This window comes from Perca fluviatilis, chromosome 19 (assembly GCF_010015445.1).
Source record: "Perca fluviatilis chromosome 19, GENO_Pfluv_1.0, whole genome shotgun sequence".
NCBI classification, from domain to species: domain Eukaryota; kingdom Metazoa; phylum Chordata; class Actinopteri; order Perciformes; family Percidae; genus Perca; species Perca fluviatilis.
In genome coordinates this window covers 12,500,480-12,516,519 of record NC_053130.1, presented here as the reverse complement: position 1 = coordinate 12,516,519, position 16,040 = coordinate 12,500,480, and the positions used below count along the sequence as shown (strand labels likewise).

The following is a 16,040-nucleotide window of genomic DNA, read 5'->3' as shown; positions in this document are numbered from 1 at the left end:
GTAAACCAACAAGCAGCAAGAGCAGCTTGTCTCAATGCTCTCTGAAGGTAAAGCAAACAGAGCCAAACAATTAACTATCACAATCTGCCCTGAGAACTATTAAACATGGATAATGTGTTGAATTTGTGGCTATTGGGGTTGAGGTCGACTGTGATCCTGGGTAAATCACATTAATATTGTTCAGATCAAATTCAGAAAAGCACACCAGTATTAAAAACAAATTCAGCTCAAGCACTTTATTCCACTTAACTAACCAGAAAACTAAAACAGATGTGTGGTCTCTGGAGATATTTCGCACACAATCTACTAAATTAATGACAAATAAAAATAGCAGCCAGCCCTTGAAATATTGACCCACAAAAAACACTGCAACCATTCCATCACCTTCCATCAGTCTGGAAGAAGCAACAAAAACAAAGGAAATCCCAGTAACCACAACCATGCAGTGACTCTGAGTTTCAGGCTGATGTAATGTCTCTCCTCTGGGCTTTGAAGAGAGAGAGGGTCATTACTGCTCACTCTATTTCTTTTTCATCATGACACAGAACAAAGCTGAATATTCCTGTCGCTAACCTCTGCTACCATCTCTGTTTTATACACTACACAGGATTGCATTATAACAAGCATTTGTGAAATGAGCGTGGCTAATTTAAAGGAAAAGAGGGCACTACTTAGTACGCAGTCATTATGACAAGTAGAATATGAATTCCCTTGTGAGTCGGCATTGGCATTTAAAAAAAAAGTAAAGAAAAGAAACTCCAAACATCCTCCTTCAAGTGACTGATTTTTATCATGCGGTTATTCAGTTATCGAGAGGTAGAGTATAATTACGCCTATGATGGATGTTGTAATGATAATGCCTCCCTTGCACTCCTGCTTTGATTTTTATCTTGCCAGAAAACACAACAGATTTCCATTCTTATGTCTCACAGCCTTTTTTTTCCGTCGTCAACAGGTGGACGGGGACAATTTGTTCTCTCAAGAAGGGAGCAGTTGCCATATCAACCGATGCATTGGATCAAGGCATTAGATTGCTCAGTCCAATCTGTGGATTTCAATGGAAGTGCAATCTGATATAAGAAACATGCCTTATTAAGACGACAGTACAGTGCATCATGACCATACAGCATAGTGGTATCTTGACATCTTGTTGATGTGGTTTTTGATGAATTGCAATTAATTAACATGCTGCCAATGCAGGAATAACAAACAAGCTCTCCCACAAACCACATACAAGCCTGTGACAAAAGCACACACACTGTTTGTGCCGGAATGAATGCGACTGTGTCCAAGAGCTTCCATTTTTGTGCTGTTAAAAGGAGGCTGTGTTATGGCAGTGAGTGGGCGTGGGGTGTGTCAGTGAGGGACAACTATTCAATGGGGAGAAGCCTCATTTTTCTAGCCTCTCTTCCTGGTTGCATGGCCTGCCAGGGCGTTGCTAGGAGGAAGCTAGCACTGCCAGAAAAGATGACTTTTCCTTGATAGACATCCTCCTGCTGTCCAAGAGAAAAGGGAAAGATAAAGATGATCTGAATCGCTGCTGCCACCTCCTCCTCCACCACTGTTCCTTTCCTGCTCCCCTTGAGGCAATCTGCTTCTCTTGTCTTCCTACTCATCTCTTTTGTATATTTTCATAATGCCTTTAAGGCATCTTTTTTCCTGAATGTGATACTGTTGTTGTGCTGGAGACTCAGTACATACTAAAAGTTTTTGTCATATCTCCTGTGTTTGACCTCATGAAAATGTAGTTCTTCTGAGCATTTGATTAACTTTTTTTCTGTTGTTGCCCAGGACTCAGTTTGTTGCTGTGCCAGTGCTGAAGGAAATAAAAACTAGGGCTTTAAGTTGCTAAAATTCACTAGAGCCAGAGTTATTTTAGCCTGGGGTGGAAGGGGGGGTCCAATTTCTATCTGGATGGAGGTATGTTACTAAGTGCACCATACCTAAGGGCCAAGCACCTCATCATTTGGAAGTTAGTAGGTGGGTTTTGCTTTTTCCAGTGTGAAAAATGTTCTTGTGCTCCTTTCCCTTATCTCTCTGCAAACTGACTGTGAATAATTGCAATGGAAAAATCTGCTGTTTGAACTGATGATACGATCCCATCTCGTTGTTTAAAGGCTTATGTTTTTTAGATAAAATAAAGCTAAATTCTCCTCCTCATGGCATTAGAGACTAGACCTGCAGGTTTTTTCCTCTCATTGAAAAACAGAAAATGATCCTGATTCATGATGCTTGGTAAATCACTCTTTTTCAAGAACCATACAGAGAATCGGGACACTGTGTCCAATATATACATGGGAGGCATATAATGGATGAGAAAATGCATTATGCAATTCCCTTATGTGGGAGTCTAGGCATATGCTTAAAATATTTAAAGCCACTTGTCACGTCCCTTCACATCCTGAGCTTGAGTATTAAATGTATGCAGTTATCTGGAGGACATGGCTAACCCTGGCTAGACGATCACAGTAAGTTACCCGTTTCTGATGACTGACCCCCGTCTGTGAACACACTTAAGAAGGCTCTTTGCTCGGCATTGTATCTATCATAGAGTTATCTTAGGCCAGCATGGGGTCAGTTATTTATAAGTCTAGCGGGACCAGCCCTCTGAGGACACAACTGGCATGACAACATGGTGGTGTAACTTTGCCATAAGAGTCAGTGAGTTACAACAACTGGCTTTGTCACAAAATCTACCATTGTTAAACTATCAAAGGCAAATTAAACCAATATCTGGTTCCAAACAAGACCATGGGCCCTATTTTAGCCTTGCAAGCACCAAGTGCAAAGCGGTAGGTCTTGGGCACATAGACTGTGTGGGCATTGGCTTTTGTTCATGTATGTGAAATAGAATATACAGTAGATCGGAGGATGTGGTGATTAAGTAGTCTCTCTCAGCCAGTCACATGGCTCAGGCTGTTCTAATGAACCATTCATAAGGCAGCAAAAGCTAGTGGCCGTACTACCTATGACCGGAGCACCTAGTATAAGACCATGAAAATCCACATAGAGAGGGTGTGGGGATGGGGTATGGTGAATCGACCGCAAAACACAGGACTTTCAAGCAGGGGACTGTAGTTCCTGTCCTGTAAGTACTACTTAAGGGGACCAGTGTTGTTTACGGAGCCCCTAAAGTTGCAAACAAACATCACTATAACTCTGTGCACGTCTATCTGGACTTCTAAACATTTGGGGGTTGTGATTTTGAGCCCCACAATCAGGGAGATGGCACAAAATTCTGGAACCTGTACATAGGCATTCTCTATGCACCCCTCCCCGCATCCACAGCTATTCATTCCAGCATCTTTGTGTGCCCCCGTCTCATATGAGGGCCCTGTATACGTAGTCCAATTTATCCCCCAGTCTGACACCCCTGCCCACAATAACACACAAATATGTCAACATTCAAGGCAAAGTACACAAAAATGTACCAAACATGACAGGTAAAACACACTCAATTACACACACAGTAAATGCTATGACGTGCATACTCTAATTATTTACACAGTTCTAATGTGCTTCTCATTTCTTTGCGGGAAAAATAAACATGCAGTGATTGAAGTGACAGCAGAAAACTGTGGCAGCAAAATCCTTTGCAAACATGTTGTTTAAGGCAAACAAAATGACTGCATGTCTCAGGATGACATGATAATGCAAGATGATGAACCTGCTGTCTTGTTCAAGTGAAATAATGAATCATCCACATTGCCTTGGGTTTGAAAAGGCTTAACGAGGCAAACAGCACATTAATGCTACTTTCTTCGTCAACTCTTTCTCTGAGTGAAGTGCTCCTCCTTATTATGTAAAACCTTTATCCAGCTGAGGTTAAAGGTAAATGGCCCAGTCAGAAGCATTAGTGACTGCTTGAAACCTCTTCTATGTTGTGAAAAAAAAGTTCAGATAGTGAAACCTTTGTCACTGTGAGCACACTTTCCTTCCCAAATCAAAAGTCTGGTTCAACCTAATAAAAAAACTACCTAAAACACTGACAAAATGAAGAAAAGATCCAGCACCCTATATTATTTTCACAACACAGTTTACCTCTATATTTGAAGGCATTAGACCTGTACAGACACAGCAGATAAGCTAACAGTAATGCTGATGACAGCTCGTACAACAGGATACATATACAGTGGACGGAATACTGCTTCAATAATACCATGACTCTACCCTGCATGAAGGTGGCTAATAGATCTCTTTGAGACAAAGGTTGGATTTTGGAAAATATTCACAACATTAACATTTGCATAAATGGGTTAAATCTGTCTCGGCATGTAAAAAAAAAATGCGGTTTTATGCATGAATTTGCAATTTTCTTACTACGCACTAATTAATGGGGACATATTGTATATAGCTTTCTTTGATTTATTTGTTATCTATATATCTTTAGCCACACTAGAGAATGGCAATGTTGGTTCATCAGTTCCCCAGACTAAAATAGCTCAATAACTACCAGATGAATTACCATGAAATTTGGAACAGATACTGTCGATGCGAATCCTAATTACTTTGGTGATCCTCCAACCTTTCATCAAGCATCCCAACCAGGTCGAATATTTCACTTATCCAGTGAAATATCTCAACATCTACCTGACAGATTGGCGCAAAACTTTGTACAGACATTCATGGTTCCCAGATGGTGTATCCTTCTGACTTTGGTGATCCCATGACATTCCCTTTAGTGCCATTATGAGGTTCATATGTGTGCTCTTTAGTGAAATGTATCAACACATATTGGATGGATTGCCATGAAATTGAACACACGTTTAACTGATGACAAGAGTCTGGGTTGTGGTCCTAGCTCAGAGCTAAAATGTCAAAGCACTGTGGAGTGCCTTTGTGGCTTGAGCTGATAGCAGGGGTAGCCATCACAATGGACATCAGACCAAAGTAATTTGCAATATATACATTTTCATTGTATGAGTTTTACTTTAAAGTTTAGGATATGTATTTACACTCTGTGAAAAAATCATTATGAAAGGGTGCCATGATTTTAGGAACCACTTCTGTAGAGAAAAATGCCTGTCATCAGTTGGAGGGACACACATGAGCTGGTCACGTTGGTGTGGGTTTTTTTTTTCTGCTGAATAAAGCCATCTGATGAATTGCTCTTTACATTAAGATAATTAAAGGAAAAAGACAGATTCAATGAATTCTGTGGCGTGGGATTTCAAAAGCTTGTTCTAGTGATGATTAAAACCTAACAATAACACCTAGCTTTGATAGGACCTAAGGATAACTCACATACTTGTAATAGGTTAGTACAACAGAATGGTAATGTAATAGATAGATAACATGACAAACCATGGCCTACAACTGTAATACTAAAATATGTATATGTATTTTTTCGAAACAATTATTTATCTGACACTTATCTCGTTAGCTTCAGCTGAGACAATCTGTCTGGGCTCTGGTGTGTTTTTTCTCACTATTCCAATAAATTGCATTTACAGGCAATAACAGGTTAAACATCCCATGTAAAAGAGAGTAACAGCTGTCATGGATAACAGGGAAAACACAAGATGAATGAGCAGATAAACGAGTGAGTCAAAGAATATATCATTATGTTTATTAATTATGAGTTCAAAAAAGCAGAGTTATATTGCAATGGCTTGTGATGATTTTCAATGTAGAATAGAGTAACATACTTACTCCTTAGCTAAACTGTTTGAATTACATCTTAGGATGCATATTTGACCCAGTTTTCAGTGATGCCTGCATGTTTCGTCCTCTACACTCTTTTAGGCTTTCACTCATGAGGTTTAAGCTGGGTTTTGATTTCACTCAGGGAGGGCTTACGCACTAGCTTAGCCTCATCTTTGGATAAAATCCATGTTGCCTGGGCATTGTAGAGGCCCATGGCAGTGAGAGAGAGACAGAGAGTCAGAGACTCAGCGAGTAAGAATTTGGAGGGAGTCTTGTGACAGATGGTCCCAATCGGTATCCGTGTCTGTGGGCAGTAATGCAACCAATGGCTCCCAAATACATTTTGGCATCTCTTCATCAATGAGGCTAGTGAGCCGAGTCTGCAGTTTCGAATGACTTCGCCCCTCTTGTCTTCCATAAGGCCCCAAATTTCACAGCCTCTGCTTCTTTTTTCCCCTGCATTATCTTTCCCTCTGCCTTCTGCCATCTCCATCATCCTGCTTTCTCCCTCATCATCACGCTTGCTCACCAGTTCATTCTGCTTCACCCTTTTACCCTCACTAAGACTCCAATTCCACCCCACAACTCACCCCCTGCATCTTCCTCCTCCGTCTGTCTGAAAAGAGTGTGAAGTCAGAGATAGCTGAGCAGCATTTCTTTGGCTGACTCCCTAAAAGGATTTTCTTGGGGGCTGATTTTCTGCTCCTTGTCTTCCTTCCTGGAATGAAGTCTTCTTGCCGCCAATGGTGCAGGTGGTGGGTAGTAAATTATGCACACTTTCCTTTGAGCTAGTCAGCATCAGAAGTGAGTGGAGGGGGGGTTACAACCTGCCATTCCCGGACTATTATCACCACACACTACCTCCCACCAAACCAACACCATTTTTCAAAAACATCCACAAACGCAAACCTGTGTCTTTAAAACCACCACAATACATCATAGCATACACACTTAAAGGCATATATTCATATCACGATGCACAAACAAGCAAATCCTCCCCGACCATTGATACACCCACTCTACCTCTGCCACCCTCCCAGTCGCTGTCATCTCAGCAGCTCAATAAAGTCTAAGCATAACAGTGTGTTCAAAGAGAAATGATGATTGTATCATGTGGGACTGCGATGTATTACAACGGAACGGACAGAGGCCGGAGGGCTCATCAGCATCAATCTGATTGGACAGGACTCCTTTGTGCATCCTCTGTCTCTGTCTCTGTCTCTGTCTCTGTCTCTGTCTCTCTCTCTCTCTCTCTCTCTCTCTCTCTCTCTCTCTCTTTCAGTCCCTCTCGCTCTACCAGGTAGAGTAGTATTGATGGCCAATCCCCAGCAGTGGTTGGGGGCTGTTTGGGGGTCGTGGCAATGCACTAACATCTGTCACAGTGTTCTGTACAGCTTGTTATAAATCTGTCACACCAGAGAAGACAGGAACATGAATAAGACATGGGGCTGAGAGACCTGTGAAAGGGAAAGCATATGTTGTGGGGTCATGTGTATGTGTAACAGGCAGAGTTATGTATGGCATGCAAGCAGGTGTTCTGATAGCCATACATTTTTTGGTCTTTAAGCCATTCCTTGTACATCAGATGCTGCTGTCATATCGTAAAATCAATACAGGTGGTAAATGTCTTTCATACAACAATTACAGGAACAGGCCAGGATGAATTTGGTCGCCTGCTAGTTTGATGTCATTGTCTGACAGTGCTAAATGACCCAAATAATATTCTCTGATGCCAAATTTAGGAAATGTATGTGCACCACAGGAGGAACAAACTGTTGCACATTAATCAAGATTTGTATTCAAAATGTATCCAATGTGTTTTTCCTGCATTTGTCCTTCAGAGACAGACAACCATCATACCACCCAGAAGCCATTAGTCAGCCTTATACACAATGACCCCCAGAACATCCTCAATCAAACATGCCAGTGTGAAAAGAAATGAGAATACTTTGAAATCAGCCCTCAGCTGTCTGCTGGCAGCATGGAGAGTGTGATGAATACATAAACGCACAAAGGCCCAGCATGACTGCTACTTTCTAATTTGCTCAGTACACTAATTCTGTTTAAATCAAACATAACTTTCTTAAAATACCTGCAAAAAAATCTGCTGAAATATTACAGCGAGCAAAGCAGTGCATTGCTCTCACTCTCTTTATTTATTTATATTGTATTTGGAAAAAAATTGTCTCTGTGCTTCAAAACAACACTGGCCCTGTTTACTTAAATTAGAAGATTACTAAAATCCCTGCTCATGGTGACATTTAGCACGCTGCTGATGATTCCTTTGAATACAGATCAGACATGGCATTTAAGTGAATTGACGTTTTTCTCGAAGTTAATCAGCAGACCAAGCCTTCTGACTCAAAAGCCAGAATCTTTCAAAGTCTTCATGTTTTTTCAATTTTTATAATTGGATACTTAGAAATGTCTCTGTGCTCCTTTCAAGAGTACTTTGAGAACTGCCAAATGAGACATCTGTTCCAGATGTTGAGACTATGTGACAGAGAGATATCCCACTGCAGGAGAGTAATACTGACCGACTGTTCCTGTGCAGCACAGAGGACAAAACCTGTAGGCCTATACTAAGCAGATCCAGCATTTAACAGCCATGACCTCCCTCTGTCCCCCCTCCTTCATTCGTCTCTCTCTTTCTCTGCAGCAGTTGCCAGACATCGCTGACTCCGGCTATTCTAAAAAAAAAAAGCTGGAGGAATACATATTCTTTTGTGCGTGTGTCAGCCCACAGCGGACTACAGGTTACATTGGGCCTCCCCTGTGTCATCCACACTGTATGGTGTGAATGGCACAGGTATAGAGGGACAAGTATAGGTTTGTAATCCACAGAACTGCACTGTCCATTACATAACAGATGCAGTGTGACGAAGAAGTAGAATTTTGCTTTGGAAGTCTCTTCCAGGAGATAAGATGATTTGTAAGGAAGCAGACAGCGCAACAATCAACTATAACAGTAATGTAGAGTAAGCAATCAGCAGGGGACCAAACAATCACAACACTTAACATACAGCACTGCAATATCCACAACACATACAAACATGGCACTTTGCACAGATACAATACCAACACATGCAAGCCCTGTGATATACTGTTAATCACACATTCCTCGTTGCACTTTTTCACAACAAATGCAAGAAGAGTCCACACAAGCCCAGCAGCAATGTGGGCATCTCTCACTGTGTTATCAGAAGCTTAAACCAAGCAGGATGGTACAAGTTAAAGACACAACTTTTCAGGCTATCAGGAGGCAGGACATCCATTTTCAAGTGTGTTTGTTTGTGTGTCTCAGTGTTCGTTCAACCGAAATCCGGACAAATCCTTATCCACTGGTTGGTTTGTTTTTTTGTGCTACTACTGAACCACTTGGAGTGGCAGAAGATGGACGTGTTCAACAATTTTTGCATTACTTTTCATATAAAATCAATGTTCTGCTTATATGCTACCTAATCAGTTTCGACTTGGTGGGCTCTAGGGGGGAGGCGTGCCCTGTAGAGTCAGCCTATCGTAGATGGTAGATATTTGGTTAATCTGACAATAAATATAATGAAGATCAGCTACACCAGTTTGTAAGTCTATTATGTGTTTATTTACTTCTTAAATGCAAATGTGTGGATGTATTTATAACCAAATCATATTTTTTAAACTGGCTGAGCTAATCTTTCCAGTTACCCTGTGGCAACAGCGGAAATAGCCTGTCTAGTCTGGAATTACTGTAGTATTATTATTATTATTATTATTATTATTATTATTATTATTATTATTATGGAATTGCTAAAAAGAGTAGGCCTAATACTCATCGTTTCTAATAGTTGTTCTTCTAAACAAGAATTAAACGTTTTCTTTACCACAAACTAGACCAACAGTGTGTAACCAACAAAGGTTAAGCTGACAGGATGCTGAGTAGCGGGGCTTACACTGTGAGGAACTAAATTGTAAAAGGTATACCTCTGCTGCAACATCACTTAGCTGATTAGGGTACCAGCAGGCCTTTATACAGCCCATTGGGGAGCTTATGACGAATTAAAATAACCACTGGGTAATTAACAGTGGCTGGTAAAATGACCTGATCACGCCCCTCTCTCTCTGTGTAGAGCTGGTAAAAAGACATAAAAAACAAACAAATCCATTAACAAGATTTATGCAGCATTATTAAAATCACCGGGACAATGATAGTGAAATGGCAGCATTCCATCACGTTTAGAGCGTGGCGAATGATGAGTTGTCAAGCAGACAATCAGATGGAAGATATTACATTACCCATGCCAACACTTTCAAAGGAACCATTATTTCAATTTTTTTTTTATTGAGGAAAAAGAAGTGCACTGCAAGTTATCTTAAAGGTCCCATGGCATGAAAATGTCACTTTATGAGGTTTTGTAACATTAATATGAGTTCCCCCAGCCTGCCTATGGTCCCCAATTGGCCAGAAATGGTGATAGGTGTAAACCGAGCCCTGGGTATCCTGCGCTGCCTTTGAGAAAATGAAAGCTCAGATGAGCTGTTCTGGAATCTTGCTTGTTATGAGGTCATAACAAGCGAGGTTACCTCCCCTTTCTCTGCTTTGCCCGCCCAGAGAATTTGGCCAACCCATGAGAGAGAGAGATCATGGCTTTCAAATGAGCAAAGTGGCAGTTGGTCAAGGCCACACCCCCACTCTCCACCTTGCCCCGCCCTCTCTCCTCCTCAATAGCTACAGACACAGAAATGGCACGTTCTGAGGAAAGCTCATTGTGGGACTTGCTCTAGTGGCTGTAATTCTGCACCAAGGCTGAATTTCGGGAAAGAGACTTCAGATACAGTATTAGGGGACCACTAAGGTCTATATAAAAGCATCCAAAGAGCACCATGTCATGGGACCTTTAAACATCTATTGACTTACAGGGACAGACAGAGCAAAGAATAAAATCCTCCTTGATATTACCTTGGCAGGGGTTAGATTAAAACGGAGGGTCAATGGTGGTGTGGTGTGTGAAGAGGATTCAGTGGGACAGAATACTCAACAAATGACTGCAGGAAACTAGGAGCAGGAAACTACTTCCCCTAACTTTGTCCAGATGGCTATGTTTCTTACCTGCTTTGTTCTAAATGTATGTTTTTAAAATGAACTGGGAACCTGCAGGGGTTTGACAAAACTATGTGAATACCTCTTAAAATTATTGCTACAAAGGTGGACCACAATGGATTGAATATCACATATTTGTAAAAAGCATATATAATGTATGTCCAGCATATCAATGTTGATTAGTTTTAGTTTTTTTCCATTTTCAGTTCAGTTATTCTCTGTTTGTCACACTGTAGGTTGTCATGATTTTCCAGCTCAGAGCACCACTGTGCCTATAGGTACAGCCTAACAGAGCTGCTAACATGGTTGCAGACTCTTGTTAAGACCTGCTGTATTTTGACCAAGCACCTGCAGCTTGAATGCCAATTTGACTTTGTGTCTCTTTGTTAGTTGCTTATGGTGCATTAGTGTACCTTTATACGAGGTATTTTCATTATTTTGTCTATCCCCTAAATGCTTTGATGCCAGGAAAAATCCCAAATGTTGCACAACAATATGGTTCAACCCCATCCCATCACAATCCTTTCCCTCCACCTGCTCTGAGAGATGAAATGACTCAGTGCTAGTGCAGTAGGGGAAGCCTTACCTTATTTGGTAATCTATGTCAGTGTTTCACAAACATTTTACAGCCCCCACTTTAGACTTTCAACCTTCAGCTACGTACCACCCAACCCTGCAGTCTTATATGAATTTTTCTTTTTTGCGTACCCCCTATGTTACTTTGCGTACCCCTGGGGATACACATACCCTAATTTGGGAACTAATGATCTATGTGAAAAAGAAGTGCTCACATCCTCTGTGTAAAAACGGCAAAACAAAATACAAATGTAAACTTTTCTTGAAATATGCATAGGTTTGGATTTGCATAATCACACAACAAGGTTGTCAGCTTTGCTGTCCCCCTTCTGCCACTTCCTTTTTATAAAATGCAAGACAGAAAAGGTTATAAAAGCTTTGTTTCTTATGCATACTTATCTGACTTATAGAAGACAAACCTCTACTATTAAATCAAGGTGGGAAGAAAATCTGGGGTGACACATCTCGAAACGTGTGAAAAAACAAGTTCAAATGTGCATTCCATTTCTTTAAACCATTGTCACAGCCTGACTCAGAGATGCCATTCATCAGACATATTATACTCTTGAGACATTGAGCTTTGTATTGTCCAAGTGTGACACTGGTACCTTAATAGGCTTTGGTCATTCTCTGAACTTCAACTTTCTCAGGTTATTACAGACTTTGCTGATGCTCTCGTCCCTGTAAGATCCAGACTGGCTCTCCCGAGTGATGACTGGCTGTTACGAGATAAGTGAGGCATTAACATTAAAATTGATCAGAATGGCAGTACATGCAGTTAAATCGTGCATAGCCACATTATGGGAGTCATCACAACCATTCCTTCCAGAGACAAATGTGTATAATTTTAAAAAACATGACTTTGACTATTTGTTATCATCCTTGCCAGTGCCTTATCTTGATCTCTATAAAGTACAAGAACTGAGGGGAAATGTAATAAATATGGGGTGGGGCTCTTCCACTAACCACATGTTTTTTTTTTCTGTGACAGTATTGCAAGCTGATGAAACCTTGTGATCAGATAAGCTATTACCAAAATAGATAGATATTCTTCTGAGTTTTTGCTCCCGGTGTTAAAATCACCATATTCATCCTCTCCAGTTGCTCCAGCCTATAAATAGGACAGTATCTGCTAGTTGTGTGGTCAAGCAGTATATCTAGCCTTGAGCTGTCATCTTTAAACGATAAGAGCATGGGAAGAACTGAATAGTTGAGTGTTTCTGTGTGCATGGTGTTCGGAGTGACATCCCCGTTAATATATGTTCAACCAGTGCAAGGACAAAGAAAGCCAAAGTACAAACATGACGCTGCAATTACTCCTCTCACTTGGCTGGCAAATTTTTCTCATCACCTCACTCCTATCTTAACTCTCCTCATGCTCTCGTTTTGTCCACTCATGTTTATTCAGGTCTTGATCATAATTCTCCTCTCTCTACTGGTACTCATGGGTATTTTATATCCTCATTGCTCTTCTCACCCTTAATTTCCATGCCTTTCTTTTTTTTCTACAGCCACTATCTTCTCCATCCACCTCCCCCCCCCCACACACACGCCGTTCACTCCCTGTTTATTACATCCACCCACCCCTCCCAAGCTCCTGTCACCGTGGGATGGCAGTGAACAAAAGAGCAAAACAAAAGGTCAACTTATCCCAGTTGTCACTCAACACTCACAACCCTGCCTTGTGTCTAGTGCAAAAGTCCGGGGCCACCCATTGATTCTCACGTCAACGACTGCACATTATTAAACTCTCACCAGAAATTGAATGCCCCTTAATCACCCACTTCTGTGAATATTTGATAATCAGGAGCCTAACCGTAAACAGTAATTAATCATGTTAAATGATACCCAATCAAGGCTAACGAAAGGCAATTCAAGCAGAGGAAGTAAGCTCTGAATACTTTTCAATGAGCAATAAAAAGCTCTGCAGTTACAAATTCTATTCACATCTTTAATGTTTTGTATAGCACCATTAACAACTTCTGTATGTCCTTAGGCTTCTGTACAGGCATGTCATTGTGTTATAACACAATGTAATGTAATTATAATATTATCTGGGGGATTGTCAATAAAACAACTTTGAGTTCAGTGTGCATATTCTCCACCAAGTCTAGTTGTAAACATTTGATTTGTTTAAAAAATATTCTTTTTGCTGGAAAGTCGTTTAATTACTATACTTTTGTATCCCAAGCAACAACGACTGGTAAACTAGCCATCTTTTTTTATTTTATCTCTGCAGCAGCAACCTGGATTATCTCCTCTGTATACTTCAGGTTTATTTAAAGAGCCTTAATGCCACTTTGCTTCATGTGAGCCCAATCAGGATTTAAGTTTAAAAAAGTAATGTGAATTATAATACTAGATATATGTGACGTCGTTGAAGACCACAGCTAAATGACATGGGATAATTATAGCAAAAATAATGGAATTTCACTATTGAGGGATTAATAAAGTGCTTTTTCCATGACATATCATCTTTCTGTGCCTGGCAGGGGCACTATGAATGACTCATCAAGGCCTTTGTGCAACTTTGCGGGGGAAAAGTACAGGCTGGTAACTAAGTGCAGGGAACATAAACATAAGGTCCCTATGAACCTATTAAAGGCTTAATGATTAAGGAAGAACTTTTAATCACATTTTGCAGTGAACTGTATGGCCTTACCTTTCAATGACTGAGAGAGATGACCTTGACTAAAATAATTTCATTGCTAATTTCCTGTCTGGTTTGTGGAGGTGTGTACATTCTAAGCACTAATGCGGAATCCAAATGAGGCATTTCAGACATTTCAAGGAAAAAGGCTGAAGGGTGATAAATGTGCATGAACAAGATTGCGGTGCTCATCCTTCAAAGGAGACATAAAAACTAGATATATTTTTCTCTCCTGCAATTACAGAAGTGAGTATTGGTGCTGGAATTATATTTGATCATCTGATCAAATGATTTGTATTTCACGTAACATATCCTTAGCTGCTGTGCTCTAACTCAATGCTTCCACCTAGCTTTTCAACCACAGAAGACACCTTGCTTTAGTACAGTGGCACAGCACTTTGCAGATGGCAACACACACACACACACACACACACACACACACACACACACACAGCCATTGCATTGTACTCACAGAGGTACATTGATTATCATCAATATACCCGAGCGACCACACTGACTGATCAACATGTGAAATGAACAACATCAGCTCATGGCCCAAAAAACGTGCAAGATCAAGGCAGTCAAGACTTTTACCATCAGACTTCTTACCTGCTCATAACTAAAAGCGACTGAGCAAAGGAGACTGCCTTTTTGACATGCCATGCAGGCCCAAGTTATCAAATCAAATAGCAGGGGAAATATATTGCGATTGGGGGAATAGTGCTTACCTTCCTGCACAGCCTGGAAAGGGTTGTTTGGCTCGATAAGTTTCACAGAGTGGGTGATTTTCTCGCTCTGCAGAATGTCATCGTTCAGACTCAGATCTGAGATGGCAAGTTGGAAAATCTCATCATCTCTGCCAGCATTTTCCTCGAATATGGCACCTGTTGAATTAAATAATCACAGGTTATGTGGAGAGAAAACGCGAAGAGGTGAAGTAGAGTGGTGGAGGAAGTAGTAAATGAGTTGTACCTTCGTTAATGGACCATCGCTATATTACATACTAAATAGAAGCTTTTAATGTTATTGTCCAAAACAGGTCAAAGGGATGCATACTTTTATAACTGCAAGTGAAATATATCTTTTTGTGGTTTATTTCGCCTTGAAGTTGTGCAATATGTGCATCTCAAGATTTCAGCACCATGGAGAGCGACACAGCCACATCACAAAAACTACTTTGATGCATAAAGTAGCCAGAATTAGAAAATAAATGGCTGTCGTGTCTCCTAGATCGAAGGCACTCTAGCCAATAAGCATTATAGGCATAGTGTGGGAGGCATGCTGAAGCTTAACTGTCTCTCTGTCTCTCCCCCTCCCCTCTTTCTCCTTCTTTCTTCCTCTGTTTATGGCATCAGCTGCTATTGGGAGACACACATAATATATCACAAAAAAGGTTTCAGGAAATGAAAAGTATAATTGGGGTACCCTAACGTTATGCGAGCCATCAGCCAATATTATCTGGATGAAGTCCCACCTCAGTATTAAGCCAGTGACTGAGCACCTGCTGCTTGCCAGACTGTTGCAGTAAACTGTGAACACCAGCAGCAGCAGCTACAGCAGCAGCGGAGGGGCACCGAGACGAATTTGCTCACAGTGACATTGATATTTTTATCTGAGATTACAGACAGATATTATAAGTGGCTACGTAGCTGTGTGCATGAAAAGGGGACACAAACCAAAGCAATTACTCAATGTGTGTGTGTGTGTGTGTGTGTGTGTGTGTGTGTGTGTGTGTGTGTGTGTGTGTGTGTGTGTGTGTGTGTGTGTGTGTGTGTGTGTGTGTGTGCGTGTGTTTGTGTGTTTGTGTGTTTGTGCGTGTGGATCATGTATGTATTTTAAAACTGTGAAATGCAATGCGATGTTTAGGGACAAACAGAATCATTTGAACATCATGATGAGTTTAAAGCATTCCCCCATTTCTGAAAAAAAAGGCAGTTCTGGTTTTAAGTTTGAGAACAAGGAGGCTCTATGCGTTTTGCATCTCTAAAACGAAACTCAACTGACATTCCCTCTGTCTTGTTATTGACATTGCAGTCACGTTCCGGCGAAAGTTGAGGCTTGTCGGGTACAGACAAGAGGTAGCTTGGTCTA

General features: G+C 40.9%; 1 protein-coding gene across 3 annotated transcripts in view; it reads right to left on the bottom strand.

Annotated features, from left to right (window-relative positions):
• grid1a (glutamate receptor, ionotropic, delta 1a) overlaps positions 1-16,040 on the bottom strand; it is a 262,279-nt gene that overhangs the window by 245,286 nt on the left and 953 nt on the right. For all 3 annotated transcript variants that reach the window (XM_039784464.1, XM_039784461.1, XM_039784462.1), the window contains exon 2: positions 14,678-14,833. In XM_039784464.1, coding sequence (XP_039640398.1) covers positions 14,678-14,833 — 156 coding nt within the window. The remainder of the gene's footprint in view (positions 1-14,677; positions 14,834-16,040) is intronic.